At 43.8% G+C, this 14,618-nt stretch overlaps 1 protein-coding gene and 1 long non-coding RNA gene across 15 annotated transcripts in view; one reads left to right on the top strand and one right to left on the bottom strand.

The window, feature by feature from the left end:
* PDZD2 (PDZ domain containing 2) overlaps nt 1-14,618 on the bottom strand; it is a 319,250-nt gene that overhangs the window by 20,920 nt on the left and 283,712 nt on the right. For 13 of the 14 annotated variants that reach the window (XR_004967532.1, XR_004967531.1, XM_036309067.1 and 10 more), the window contains 8 exons: nt 14,278-14,420; nt 11,225-11,344; nt 10,798-10,912; nt 7,983-8,056; nt 7,612-7,837; nt 6,725-6,842; nt 4,999-5,131; nt 833-914 (listed from right to left, as the gene is read on the bottom strand). Coding sequence is in view for 12 of the 14 variants with exons in the window: in XM_036309067.1 (XP_036164960.1) it covers nt 833-914; nt 4,999-5,131; nt 6,725-6,842; nt 7,612-7,837; nt 7,983-8,056; nt 10,798-10,912; nt 11,225-11,344; nt 14,278-14,420 (1,011 nt within the window). In the remaining 2 variants the exon portion in view is untranslated. The remainder of the gene's footprint in view (nt 1-832; nt 915-4,998; nt 5,132-6,724; nt 6,843-7,611; nt 7,838-7,982; nt 8,057-10,797; nt 10,913-11,224; nt 11,345-14,277; nt 14,421-14,618) is intronic. The other variant, XM_036309060.1, reaches the window with a different exon arrangement.
* Nucleotides 7,833-12,384, top strand: LOC118656170. The gene is made up of 2 exons (XR_004967536.1): nt 7,833-9,747; nt 11,246-12,384. It is a non-coding gene; the product is annotated as an uncharacterized LOC118656170 (long non-coding RNA).

Below are 14,618 nucleotides of genomic sequence, written 5' to 3'. Positions count from 1 at the left end.
GGCTTAATAACATCTTTCATAAATGACCGAGGGGCTCCGCTGGGAGCATGAGAGGGACAGCTTTCAGACAGGCCGGGAGAACGGGCTGGCTGAATAAAGGGCCCATTATGGCTGTGCCATAATTTTAAATATATTAATGATGGATGCAGATAATCAGGGTATTTCATGGTTTCCAAGAATTCCTATGCCTCTCCTTTCCTCTGACAACCAGCAACTCATGGCTCAGTGCCCTTTCCTCCCATCAATCCTGACGTGATAATATCTCAAGTTCAGACATGTTTGCAGTTCCTTTAGGTTCCATTCTATAGGACTCCATGCTTCCTGTTTTAAATTCATATGAAATTCTTACTATCTCGGTCCTCCTCCGCCTGAACTGTTCCACGTGGGAAGGGGAAAGCGTGATTTCTGCAGCCTCTATTGCCTTTCTTAAGTTGAAACTTTTAATTCATGTCAAGAAACCCCAGGTTTTTGGATACTATACTCTGCATCTAACAACGGACACACCAAACAGCTGATATTTTGGTCTCGCTTCATGTTCAGCGAGCACAGGTCAGATGAGTTGCACATAAAGCCATGAAATGCTGCTAACTCATTTTTGCAAATCATCTTAAAGTGATCTAAGAGGCATGCGTGATTAGAACTCCAATAAAGCAGATGAAACAACTGCAGATATCAGAAGCCGCCGCTAAGGGAAGCATAGCATCTCTATGACAGCAACTTCTGTCCAACGTGATAATCGCAGAGAGAACCCAGCCCTACTGCACGGGAGTGCCCCGTGGGGCACCTAATGAGACGCTTCCGAAGGCTGAATGAAAATGTGCGGGTACAGTACCTAAGCCAGGAGAGGAACTGGCCTCTTTGCTGTCCTGGTAAGTGCTGCGTGCTATCACTTCATCCATTTCCTGCTCGGAAACCTGGATTTCAGCAGAAAGCACAAGTTAGATGGGTTTATTTACTTATTTCCCCCAACAAAAAGGAGCTAGAAACAGGCAGAAGCTGAGCAGAGGCAAGAGGAAAGAAAACCAGGGGCTGAGGGTCCTGCTCGTCCCCTGAAGCCATCGCTTAGGGCCCAGAAGACCCAAACTGGGCTGACTGGCTGCTTGAAACAATATACTCACAAGACCTTTCGTTGGCTCCCAAGTTCGTTAAGCAAAGCAATCAAGTGCAGGGGCTGGTATCTGCCTCTCTCTGGGACACTCACTTATAACTCTTTTTTCCTAAACTTTATTGAAACAATGTCAGACTTACATCGTGACCCGCCACCTGTACATATTTTATCGCATAGCTCCTAAAAACAAGGACATTCCCTTAAATAACCTCAGTACTATTATTAAATTCAGGGAATTCAATGCTGATACAAATGACTGTCTACTATACCTACATTTCATGTTCCAGTTTAACCAACTGTCCTAGAAGTCTCCTTCAGAAACACCATTCAGACTGGAAATGGTTCCCGGGAAGTTTGATGCCGGCCTGCGATAAGGGTTTTCCTGGAGAATGCAAATCACCAAGTCTTTCCTCAACTACATCTCGCCAGGGAGAAATGTCACCGGGCTAAATGCTGTGCACAGTGACAAAGCGTTTACAGTCTGTGCAAGCCCCTTATCTGCTGGACTTCAGTGGGCCGTCACTGACAAACGTTTCTGCATAGTTATACTTCACGGAATTCCTTTTCTTTTTCTTTTTGGCAATCCGGAATTCAGTGTATGATCTAGGGTCATTTCTCTTTGGTCTCCTTTAAGCCAAACCAATTCAGAGCCCTTCTTTGTCTTTCATGATACTGGTATTTTGGAAGAAATGAGGCCAATCCAAACCCTCAAAGGATGTGCCTAAATAGTTTCTTCATGCTTAGATTTAGATAATGCATTTTGGGGCAGAAAAACTATAAAACTCGTTTCCTTCTCAGTGCATCACAGCAGCACGCAGGGTCTGTGTGTTTCATAATTGGTGATAACTTTGATTACGTGATTGGGATGGAGTTCAGCAGATTTCTCCACTGGATTTTTATTTTTTTATTTTTGGTCATTAATGGGTCATCTGTAAGGAGATAGCTTGAAACTATGTCAAATCCTGCTCCCCAGTGTATTTTCACTCAATGGTTTTAGCTTCATTGAGTATTCTTATCTGAATCAATTCTTATAGTGAAGTTTTCAATATAGTGACTTTATAACTCTTCTTTTCCTTCTGTATTTATTGGTATCAGAGTAGGTTCATAGATCCCACCCCCCATAAGTTGTTATCCACCCTGTCATCATTCATGAGAAGAATTTTTAAAAGCCTGATACATGCTAAACTTTGAGATGTTTTAAAAGACAATTACATAAGTAACTTTTTTTTAAAAGTAAGGCTTATATTTTAAACTTAGAATGATAATTTTGTATACTAAAATAACATTTAGTCTAAATAATATTTGGCTAAGCATAGCAATTTGTCTTAAGTGTGTAAATATTTCTATACAGGATTTAGCATTACATTGAACCACAATCACATCATGGCCTTTATGTAATACTTTATAGGATTTTTGGAAATAAAATATGTACACATAGATGCACAGTGGCATATACACTTGCTTACACACACACACCTTCATAAAGCAAAGCGTAATTTTGTATAAATAAGTCAGGGGAAAATATCAGCTAAAGCAGTGGTTGCAACTTTTTCTTGATATTAGGCCTCCAAGATTTGCAATTGTTTTTCAGAGTGGGGAAAAAAATGGTTGGGGCTTGAAACGAGTGAAAGATTTCCTGGATAATTCGAATCATGCTTGAGAGCCCAGCACCAGTTAAAAACAGACTTCTATTACCAATACTTTCTTCTACTTAACGTCAGCTAGACGCTGCTGCTGAGCGGGTCCAAATCTCAGCTTGTCTAGACCTGGAGGGTTTGAATATCCCAAGCGGGCAGCCACTGCTCCAGCCGTTAGAGAAACAGAAGAAAAGAAAACCCTTGTGGTATTTCTCTTGGAACAACATGAACACTAAGGAAGCACATACATTCAGTATCAAACTGTACGATTGGTATGAAATGCTGGGGTAAGCGGCACAAAAATACATTAAACATAAAATGGAACCTTGACCAGAAGGAAAATATAGTATGATGTTACAACTGAGCACGCCATGTTTACCTAGGTCCTAGGAGGAAAAGTGAAGTGCAGCCAAACAGTTACTGTGGTTTTGCTGGCCATTATCTCCCGCACCATCAGGAGGACCATTTTATTGCGGCTGGAAACACGACTCAACCTGCGTGTTCAAGGATCACAGACCACAGTCCCCCTGGATCATCATGCTCTGCACTGAAATGCCATCTTTGTTTGCTTGTCTGACTGGGTTAGCAAATCAGGCAGGTGCTTTTGGGCTGAGGTGATGTGGACCGCTGAACAGACCGTGGCCTGCGTTGCAGTGGAATGGACTTGAAGTCAGCCGTGCCCTGAAGCCATCAGACTGCCAAGCACTGAGCACTGAACTTTCTATTGCATTGCTGAGGGATGTGCCAGCTCAGCCACAGCTTAGTGGACTGCTTCCTGAGGTGAGAGGTGGTGTGGCCATGTGGGTGGTGGAACCCAAGAGAGGGCTCTGGAGCAAGGAGCTGAAGCTGGTCAGGCTGTGATGATGAGGCAAAACGATGTTAGAAGCGACCCAGAGCGTCAAGGGGAGAGCAGGGAAATGGAGTAAACAGGTGCCGAGGGAAAGTGTCAGGACTGCAGAACAGAATGGAGAAAAGGGGGAATGACAAGGAAAAACGGGGGAGAGGTAGAAGAACTTGATTTTATACTAATGATTTCCAGGAAGCTTCTATGGAAGACATTTTTGAGAAGGCACGTAGACCAGAGAAAACAATGGCGGGGGCGGGGGCGGGGGGGGGGGGGCATTGGGGAGGAAGCTGTGGCGCTGACTCTGAATCAGTCTAATGACAGCCTCTGTCCAAGCACCGTGGCTGACATCACCTCGCAGGCCCAGGCATGGAGGCACAGCCGGAAGCACTTACTGGCACTGGGAGAACCAGGGCCACAGTGAACATCAGAGACACTAAGCACGATGCTATGACGTTAATGCACTAAGGAAATCCCAGGCGTGGCACCTGGGAGGACCCACAGCGTCTCTTGGCACAGACTTCTTATTCTTAAAATGGCATACAAGCTCAGCAGCCTGGGACCACTTAGGACATAATCAAATAATCCTGCAAACAATACAAGGGAGGGGCTGGTGGCCACAGGACAGGCAAGGAACGAACTGGCGTGACCAATGAGCATTCTGAGTTGTTAAAAGGAAAGGACTAAATGTTGTAAAATACAACCTGATGACAATGTTAGAGACAAACTAATTTTAAACAATTTGTACATTGAGTGCTCAAAATAACAAAAATTAGCATTCAAGGAGGGTTGAGTTGAACTTGCTGAGGTGTCTTGTGACTAGCTGAAAAAATTAAAAGCAACTGCACATGTTTAGAAGAGATAACCAAATAACAGCAGAGGCCTAGGGGACAGGGGCTACGATAATCTGCAAGTTCAATAGGGGTCAATAGAGTGATATCGGTGCTAAAAAATATTAGTCGGCTCTTAAACCTAATTACAGAAGTATTCTGCTCAAGTCAGGAATGGCCTGGACAAGTCATCTTGTGTAATGTTCTCAGATACTCTGGATGCAGAAACCCAAGATAGGTTAAGTACCTCACCAGAGATCATCCACATGGCCAGCTGGGGTTAACCAGACCTGGTACTGCTACCTTCTACCAAATTTTACATTCACCAATAACACTGTCAGAAATGTCTAATAAATCTTCCTGAGAACATGAAGATGAAGAAGTCCAGATCAATGATTCGTTTCCCCCGTGTAGCTGTCACCTGAGCTACTGTGTGGCCTCAGGCCGATTCCCATCCCTAGCCGAGTGCACTGCCCCACCCACCAAAGAGCATGTGTCTCACTGTAATGTGTGTGTCACTGCTCCCGGACAAACAGCCAGGCCGTCTTCCCAAACGCAGAACAGTATGAAGTACTTCACCTTTGGATTAGGGTGCCGGCCGATGACAAGGCGCACGGGTCCTGGGGGGCATTTGCTTAAGATGGCGTGGACTTTGCTTAAAGCAGCGTGGCGGACGTTGACCGAGTTCACTTCCAGGATCTGATCTCCGCGGCTAAGGAGGCAACATAATCAACACTGTGTTAATAGTCAACTTTTTATAAGGTTTTCTTCTGGGAGAGGTTTCTAACAAGGAAAGTCTTCTGAAGAAAGAAGTAGTTCATCTTTGCATATATGTAAAAGAGCAACACGTTCATATAAACACACTGGATTTTAAATTGGCAAAAGTCATTATGCTTATCTACCCAAATTTTCAGAAGTAGTAAAAGTAAATAAAACAGATAGTAAGGACAACAACGCAGGCTAACATTTCTTGAGCACACAGTATATGCCAGGCACTGTATAAAGCCATCCACAGAATGGTGCTTGAAGGGGTACTATTAGTCCCATTATGTAGAGAAGACCACAGGTTCAGAGAGGTCAGCTAGAGGTCACACACTGTTGAACTCAGGTCTGTCTACCTCTCAATCATCACGTGATAGCCCCTGGACCACCACCCATTTCTTTCTTCCTACCATCTTGAAATGATTATTGTAATATAATTTAAGGAGGAAATATCTGAAGCTCAAAGGTTACCCAAGAATTTGTAAAAACGTTTCAAATTTGAACAAATGAGAAATTGAAGACAAGATGCCCATTTTTGACTTGAAATTATAGGGAGAGAACTCAGGACGAGAGAACAAAGACTCTTTATATGGGGTTTGAAGAATGTTCATTTGGCAGGCTCCAGACATATGGAACCATTCAAGAAAGAAACATCATCTTGGGATGTCATTAAAGGATTTTTTTTCCTTGGGTTCTAAAAGTATATTTTCTTTAATGTACTTTGGATGATTTGCTAACTTTTTTTTTCATATGGAAATTCACTCTGATGATTAACTAAAAACATAATATAATCTATTAACAGGGCCCCAAGATGGCAACCTCAAGGAATGTCATTTTGATAATTCCTCAACTGCTCAAGGACTTAGAAGCTTAGTGGAAAGAAAGGTGATACTGTTTGCACAGAGTGCTTTGTGCAATACATGTATGTTCTTGTGAAGTTTAGATGGGCACAGACCCATCGCAACTATTATATAACAGAATACCTAGGCATGTCTTGGATAAACAGGATACCCATGCTACCACGCAGCAGCTAGCTGGATCAAGAAATCAGACACGCAGTGACTTCAGACAGTAAGCATCTCGACATCACCACTCAGAAAGGAATGAAACAACAGAAAAGGTTCAAGAGATGATGCTGAGTAATAAAGGCATGATTTGAGGACTCTCTTGTACCCAGTGATCCTGAATCATAATGAGCAAGTCCCAGCATCTCCACTGAATTTCCCATAACTGAATATAGAAGTGAAAGGAAATATTTAGAGAATCACAGTTATCTGTATAGAGTTGTGTTTTGTCATTTCTGAAACTGAACTTCTGTGTCCACATAGAACAACATCCGAAAAGCCAAGATCCAGAGTTCTCTAATTCAACCAAGTTTCACTTATATTAGCTTTTCACCTTTGGAGATGCTATTAATTATAATCCAGGCTATATTTCTGCAACTAATACAAACATTTAGAATCACATAAAGGAATGTAACAGGGCAGGTATCTGACGTGTATGTACTCAGAATATTTACGAACATGCCAGGTTTACTACGCACCTCAGATTGCTCTCCATCTTGGCCACGGATCCCGGGGCAAGGCTGTGAATGTAGATGCCGGGAGGGCTGTTCTCCAGGGCCAGGCAGCAGGCGCCAATGCCCAATCCAACTCTGGGCTCTGCCAGAGGCATCATTCAAAGAAAACAACAGCATCAAAAAACAAGCGTGAGTGATTGGAAACCGCATCAATGGATATTCAGACCAATAGCCATTTATTTCTTGACCAGACTCAGAATGTGAAATCCTGCCTTTCTTTGCCCACATTGTCACATTCTGTTCATTAAATCAGTCCTGGCAGAAACACGGCTGAACCGGACTGGGAATTATTCAACGGTCTACTCTGCTTAGTTTGCTAATCTATTTTTTGGAAATAGGCAGAGTCGAGGTAATATATTTTATTTTGGATATACAACTTTAGGTTTTCTTTTACCTCGTTTTAGCACCTAATCCCTTGACATTTAATTGCGCTTCATATTTCTACAGTGGGTGGGGAGGGAAAAAAAAAACAGAGATGAAAAGCAGTATGATTTGGGGGCCACCCGTGACTTAGTTACTGGTGTTAACTGTATTCTTAACTATGATCTTTTCTTCTTTAAATTTTTATATTAGCCCTGGAATTAAGCTGGTTGGTGGTTTCTTTAAACAGGAGTCTTGGACACATGGCGATTCATCTGGGGAGAGCTCATGGGCCTGTGGGCTCCTGGTAATTTCCCTTCACTTTAGAAAATGACTGACATCTCCACTTTTGATCCCACTGTCCATTTAGAGAATACCATATGTTTTTGGTAGCAGGTCATCCCAAAGAAACGATTCATAGGAAAAGTATAAAAAGTTCACATTGTTATATGTGAGAACATGTAACAAAGGTGAGCACCAGCTGGCATCACCTTTGTTGAGCGTTACTTCCATGACAATTCTGTCCTTGGGCCCATGGGCCTTCCGACCCAAGGATGAGGAGTTGCTTTCATCAGAGCCCACCGCCGAGGTTCCCCCACTGGCGTTGAAGCTTGGGGAGCTGGATCTACTCATGTGTGTGGGGGTGGAGCAGGGCGTGAGGCTTGGACTCAGTAACTTTGTGCGTACGGTTAACACAAACAATCCACTCCGGATTTGCTGAGGAAACAAAAAGAAAGTAGGGCTGAAACATTCAGACCGTCCTATGCCAAAGGGTGAAAAACAACACTAAACCCAAACCCAAACCAGAAGGAGATGAAGAAAAACATCAGAAAATAAAGGAGAGCAATAAGAATGTCGTTACCTTAAAGGTATGAATGGCTTCTTGAAACGTCAAGCCCTTTATTGGTATTCCATTTACATCTAGGATTTCATCCCCTAGTGACCAAATAGGAGAATTACATTAACGTCAAGCTTTAATTTAGGGGAATCTGTCAGAATGCGAACAGGATACCACAGGGTCCCTGATTTACAACTCTATAAAGTGAATACGTGCATCCACGTTCCTTAGCTTAGCTCCCAGGAATGTCACAAAATGGGGCAATGAATGCATATTTCTCTACAGTAACTCTGTATTTCCACGTTTAATTAAAACAACTATGGGAAGCATCCAAGTCTTATTCTTCAGCCATTGCCAAGTTTAATATCAGATGTCCTATGTTTAGAGATCAAACTGCAAAAAACGGAGTCCCAAGTCTTTCCTCATGGTCTTTGTTTAAAAACTTAAAACCAAAGGCAGTGAAGCATGAACGCACACATGTGAGAAGCCACTCCCATCTCTGGGCCCAGAGAATCATCACAGAGCAGGGGAAATCGTCTCAATAACAGAGACAAAAAGAAAACAAAAAAACCAAAACCTTGTGAGATATTATTTAGGAATGGCAGCTCCACCTCTAGAAATAGTCTAGATGCCCAGCCTTAGTGGTGCTCCAGGTTCTCCATCATTAAGCAGGCACGCTACTATACGCTTCTGTGTCAGAAATTATTGTAGGCTAATGCCAAACTGCATTCACAGTCTCTCCCCTCAGCCCCCCATCCCGGACTCATCTTCAACTCCAAGAAGGTATAGTTAGGTCATTTTCAAGCTGTTGATAGTGTCTGCTGGGAATAGAAAAGAACTTGAACATCCTGTTGACTTACCAGAGTTTGTTCTAGTTTGTACTCTTGTAACATAGTCCTTTTTTTTTTTTTTAAATAACAGTTCATCAAAAACGCTACACAAAGGGGCCCCGAGAGAAGAAGAGATGGACCTTGCACAGCAGTGCAGGACGGAAAAGGGACTTCCCTTACCTATGACAGAGTGCAAAGCAGCACAAGATCTCTCAGTTCCCCTCCCGGGGACTGTGCACCTGATCAAAGGAACCCTGCCCCTGAGTGTAAAATGTAGCCACTCCCCATGCATTTGTTGTGTGCCTTCCCTTTAATGCAACTGCAGAAGTTGTAAAATAAGTGACAGAATCTGTTTAAAAATCTCCTGGCACAGCTGATTACTCAACGAGGTGAGGTTTTGGGTTTGTTCCCACATAGGAAAAGGATGGAAACATTAAAACGATTGCTCAGCCTTTAAAAATCTTCATACAAGATTTAAAGACGACAGACCATTCAACAGGTTGAAAATCCATTTCAACGACTTGTCTTTATTGTAAATGATACAGATGGAAAAAAAGAGTATTAGGAAGACTCGCGTGCTATTAACCTTTCCTAACTATTGATTTCGCCTCCGTTTTGCTGCAGTCCACCAGTGCTGCAGGGAGACTGTCAATCAAGTGAACACAGGGCACATCCGCTATGAAAATGCTCTGCTGCTAGAACTTTCCGTCGTTCTGTACACAGACACAGACACCAGCTGGGAGCCAAGGCTTCCTCTAAGAGAGGGAAATAAGTACTCTGCCATCAAAATATGAAGCCTGCTCACGTCTCATCATTAGCATCCAGGCTTCCAGGGTCACGCTGCCTGAACAAGGAGACTCCAACTCACTCTACCAGTTAAAAAACAACAACTGTATGCTTCATACAGCAGCACCTATACTCTGGGCCAACTGAAATGAGCAGCCACGCCGTTTTTTAAGGTAACTGGAAATATTGTGATTTAATCATCTCATGAAGGAAGTGTGTTCATAAAAAGGAAGAAAAATCAGAATTCACGAACAAGGTCTGAGGATCTAATGTACAGCATGGTGACCACAGTTAACAATACTAAGTTATATTCCTGAAAATTTCTCAGAGAGTAGGTCTTAAATGTTCTCGCCCTGCACACACAGAACAGGTGACGTGAGGTGATGGAGGTGTTAACTAACTTTACTGCGGTAATCATTTCACAACATGTCATGTCATACACCTTAAACTCACACAGTTATCTATCAATTACATCTCCGTAAAGCAGTGTGTAGGGGGGAAGCACATGTTTAGCATGTTTATGTGAGCAGTAGGCAAAATGGTAGGTGCTGTGGAGAACTTAAAAGATGTGATTGTCAAACTGCAGCGGGAAGGCCAGGGAGGGTTGGGGGCAGGAGGGAGGGGGTAAGAGATCAACCGAAGGACTTGTATGCATGCATATAAGCATAACCAATGGACATAAGACACTGGGGAGTAGGGGAGGCCAGGGGATTGTCAAGGGCGGGGGAAAAAAAAAAGGACACATATGTAATACCCTTTGTAATACTTTAAGCAATAAAACAATAAAAAAAAATTCTATATAAATCCAAATAAAATGTGCTCTACTGAATAAAAATTAAAAAAAAAAAAGATGTGTACGTATCCAGTCCACAAACTCTCAGAAAATCTTCCAAACAAGAAACCTGATCAAAGATCAAGGGAATAAGGTAGATATTTAAGACCCGAATAAAAATAGCAAGCCACTTTTCACATATCTCATTTAATCCTCACAACAACTCTTTAAGGTTGGTACTAATTCCCCATGTTTTTAAGTGAGGAAAGTGAAGCTCAGGTTACAACTGTCCAAGGTTATGATGTGGAAAGTGCGGGATTCAGCCCAGGCTACTCCGCTCCCAAGCCCACAGCCCCAACTGCTGTGCATTCACCCCACATCTTGCAAAGGGGCAGATTCCCATGGAAGCAGAGCTCACCCCCACTGAGGACACCAAGAGGCTCTCTCCTACCTTCCTTAAGTCTTCCATCCTCGGCAGCTGATCCATTTGGGAAAATGGTCTTGACAAAAATCCCCATCTGTCCTCGAATGCAGTCCCGACCTCCGGCAATGCTAAAGCCAAGGCCCTGCACCCAAAGCAGACGGAGGTCCAGGTTGACACTGCAGTACTTACCTGAGGGCATCCTCCCCATTTCAGTATTTAACTGCGGTGTCTTCCCCAGCCACGCCCATAGTTAAGGCAAAAGGGTGTGACCATCTCACTCAGAGGCCCACAGGAAAGTACGCCTGGGAAGCCACTCACATACACATAAGGACACATAATCTATTCCCCTTTAAACGTTTGTTAATTTCATATAAAAACAATAATAAAAAGTAACCATTTAGAAAATATATGCTAACTTGCGCCTGACGGCTACAGCGGGCAGAAGAGCGCTCACCTTGCCCTTCTCTTTGTACAGCCCGATGATGGAGATGACCGACGGCCGGATGAGCCTCCACGGAGACTCCACCTGCGTGGTGCTCAGGGAGCGGGTGGACTTCTTCACGATGTGGTATTCCTACAGTCAGCAGACAGAAGGCCAGAGAGTCCCAGCTACCCTCTGGTCCTCTGGCATCAGATACATTCAGATTCTGAAAACCTCAGCTGTCTTTGGGGTGAGGTGGCCATTCCTCCCTGGTCCAGCGGCTTTAAGAAAGTTTATTATAAAGAACACTGGAGAGCCCTGGCCAGGTGGCTCAGTTGGTTGGAGGATCGTTCCATACACCAAAAGGCTGCAAGTTTGATTCCTGGTAAGGGCATATACCTAGGTTGCGGGTTCGTTACCCAGTCAGGACACGTATGGGAGGTAACCGATTAATGTTTCTCTCTCACAGAGATCTCTCTCTCCCTTCCTCTCTCTCTAAAAACATATCTTCAGATGAGGATTTAAATAAAACAAACAAACAAACAAAACGCTTTAAATAGAAGCAGAGGACTAGATCCTCCTGCAAAATGGCCACACCTTCTTCCTCCACAGAAAGAACGGCTCAGAGGCCGCAGACATCTGTTATTTCTTTCCTTAACTGTACTCCGTGGATCCTGCTTCTGGCTTTCTGGAATGGAGTCAGGAACCAGAAACCCAGAGGCCTCAGAGCTGCACGATGACCACCCTGGGTTTAGGGTCCCCCCTGGAAGTCACCCCCTCCCCCCAACCCCCACCCCAAGTTCATAATCATGGTTAGGAATCATTCCCCATTTTAAGCTTAATTCTCTCACTCAAAAACTTAGTAAGCCCTTGTTTCTTATAAAACCCAAACCGCAAACCCAGATAACTGTTATTCTGCATAAAACATCCCGTTGAGCAACTGCAGCAGCTTCAGGTCTAATCCCTCACATGTGCACAATAAAATATTTTCCAGAGCAAATCTCCATCTCAATCCTGTCCACCACTCAGTACATACGTGTGAAAGCAGGGCACACCAATATAACCTAAACAAGAGAGTCTACAAATCTATTGCTAAAACACTTCTGCAGTCTAGCTCCTTGTGATTCTTCTTAGAATAAATTTCTTAAATGACAGATATTCCATTATAAGCAAAAAACAAAAACAAAAAAAAAGACTTCATATTTAATATGAGAAAAGAGACATCAGAAATAGTTTGTATCCTTAATGGATGTAGTCTACAGTCAAAGGTAGAAACGAGATGTCTGCTAACATTTTTGTATTCCCAGCGGCTTAGAACAATTACGTTTTGCAGTTTTACAAACTATCTGCCAGCTATGTTGGCCTCCCAGACTCTGTCTGATTCAATAAATAAATAAATAAAATAAAAAAAGACGTTGGCTTGGCAAGGTTACCACCCTTTTACTGAAACCACTGTGGAAAAGGCCCAACACAGCCCAAGGGTGTTCAACCCCTGAGCACACAGCTGCACGTGTGGGTTCGTAAGGGAACTCTCTGATCACCAATCTCTAGCAGCACCAATTCCATCTCCCCCTGGGGAACCAGTGGGAACCTAGGCCTGTGGTACCTTCTAGACCTGTGCTGTCCAGTATGGTAGTCACCAACCACCTGTGGCCGTCTATGTTCAAATGAAGATAATTAAAATAAAAAACATAGCCCTGTCTTGCCAGCCACTTTTTATGCGCTCAGTAGATACGTGCGGCTACTATTCAGGGCAGTACAGGTACAAAACATTCCCATCATCGCAGACAGTTTTAGTGGAGTGCTCTATTCTAGACAACACTTTTTAGTGGAGGAAGAGAGAACAACAAAAGAGAGAGGTGAGAATCTCGAGAGAAAAAGAGAAGGGTAGAACGTAGAAAGAGAAGACAAGAGAAAGGACAACTCAAAGAGGTTAAAAAAGTATTTTCCCTCAATCTTTACGAGCCATGTTTCCTTGTTCCTTGAAGCCTGGTTAGAAACAGGTATTTAGAGGCTATAAATATGGTAGGCTTCCTCAGTAGGCCACTATCTCAGGGCTAGACATCCTTGGCCATGATGGCAACCAACCCTCTCATTTCCACACTAACTGAACCAGCCCGACCACGTGGCTCCTTCACTTTCTGGTCTGATGGTGCCAGGACTCAAAGAACCTTCTACAGGTTCCCCAGAGACTGAGTCTGCTTCCAACTTGGTTATGAGATGTCTACCCAGTTTCCCCTGAGTTGAGGATGATGTAATTGAGAAAGAGTTCCCGTTCAGGGCAGGGGTGGGGACCGTCCATCCTGTGGGCCATATAAGGCCTGCGAAATCATTTGGTCTGGCCCTGCCAAGGCTTTAGGGGTGAGTTAATTCTATGTTTGACCAAATATAGCAGGCTAACTTTTAAGTTGATAATTATGTATGGCCCACGAATGATGGTGTAAATATCCCAATGGCCCTTGACAGAAAAAAAGGTTCCCCACCCCTGACTTATGGGGGCAGGCCCTGGAATATTAACATCATTGCCCACTTCACCCCTCTCTGCAGCCCCCTCTGACCCTGGCTATTTGAGTCATTACTGTGTAACAGGCAGGATCCCAGCACAGCACAGGCACACACACACCACACACACACACACTTCCCTCTCTCACATGACCCAACGTCCACCCACCCAGCTGTTAAACTGACTCCTGACATGTACACTAAACCAGTGATGGTGGTTCACCAGACCATGAGGTACCATTGTCTCCAGGCAGCTGAAGACAGCTCTTGGTTCTAAAACACATAGTAGGAAGGCGATCAAGATGCCAAGATCCAACAAGGGACTGTTTTCATCTACTGTTTTCAAACAGTAGGCTGACTTCTTTCCAGCCTCCCCAAACAGTGCTCACTCCCTGTATAATAGCTCCAGTCCCAAATACTCCCGGCCCGCATAGACAAGCAGTTCTTCCGAACACAGATGCTCTTGCTGTCTTTGAAAGGATAAAAGAAAGTCTAGAGACACCAGGGTAGAAGCGTACTCTTCCATCCCTGACTGGTCAACTGTGACTGCATGAGAAAGCAAGAGGCTCCATGGCACTGACTACCTGTGATCCCGAAGACTCCAGTAGCTGGGGTAGAGAGTGCTTCCGGCCATCTCGGGACACCTCCAACATCCTGGCCCGGGGGTCCCCGTTTCGCACCATCAGTTCATTATATTCTTCAACAGACTCTAGACGGTGTACACCCCCTGGAAAATACAGGGGAAAGAAGATATGGCTTGATATGGTATGAAAAGAAGCTTAAGAGCAAACATAGGCACAGATTTGTTGCATTTATACCCACACTCATGGTTTTCAGAAGGTCTGCTGTCCAATTCTTTCAAAGCACCAAGCTCACCACATTCTGCCATCAAGCTCTGCGTAAGTTCAGTATGTGTTGAGGCCAT

This window comes from Myotis myotis, unplaced genomic scaffold (genome assembly GCF_014108235.1).
Source record: "Myotis myotis isolate mMyoMyo1 unplaced genomic scaffold, mMyoMyo1.p scaffold_m19_p_5, whole genome shotgun sequence".
NCBI classification, from domain to species: domain Eukaryota; kingdom Metazoa; phylum Chordata; class Mammalia; order Chiroptera; family Vespertilionidae; genus Myotis; species Myotis myotis.
Note: the sequence above shows the minus strand (reverse complement) of the source record. Positions and strands in the feature narration are given on the sequence as shown.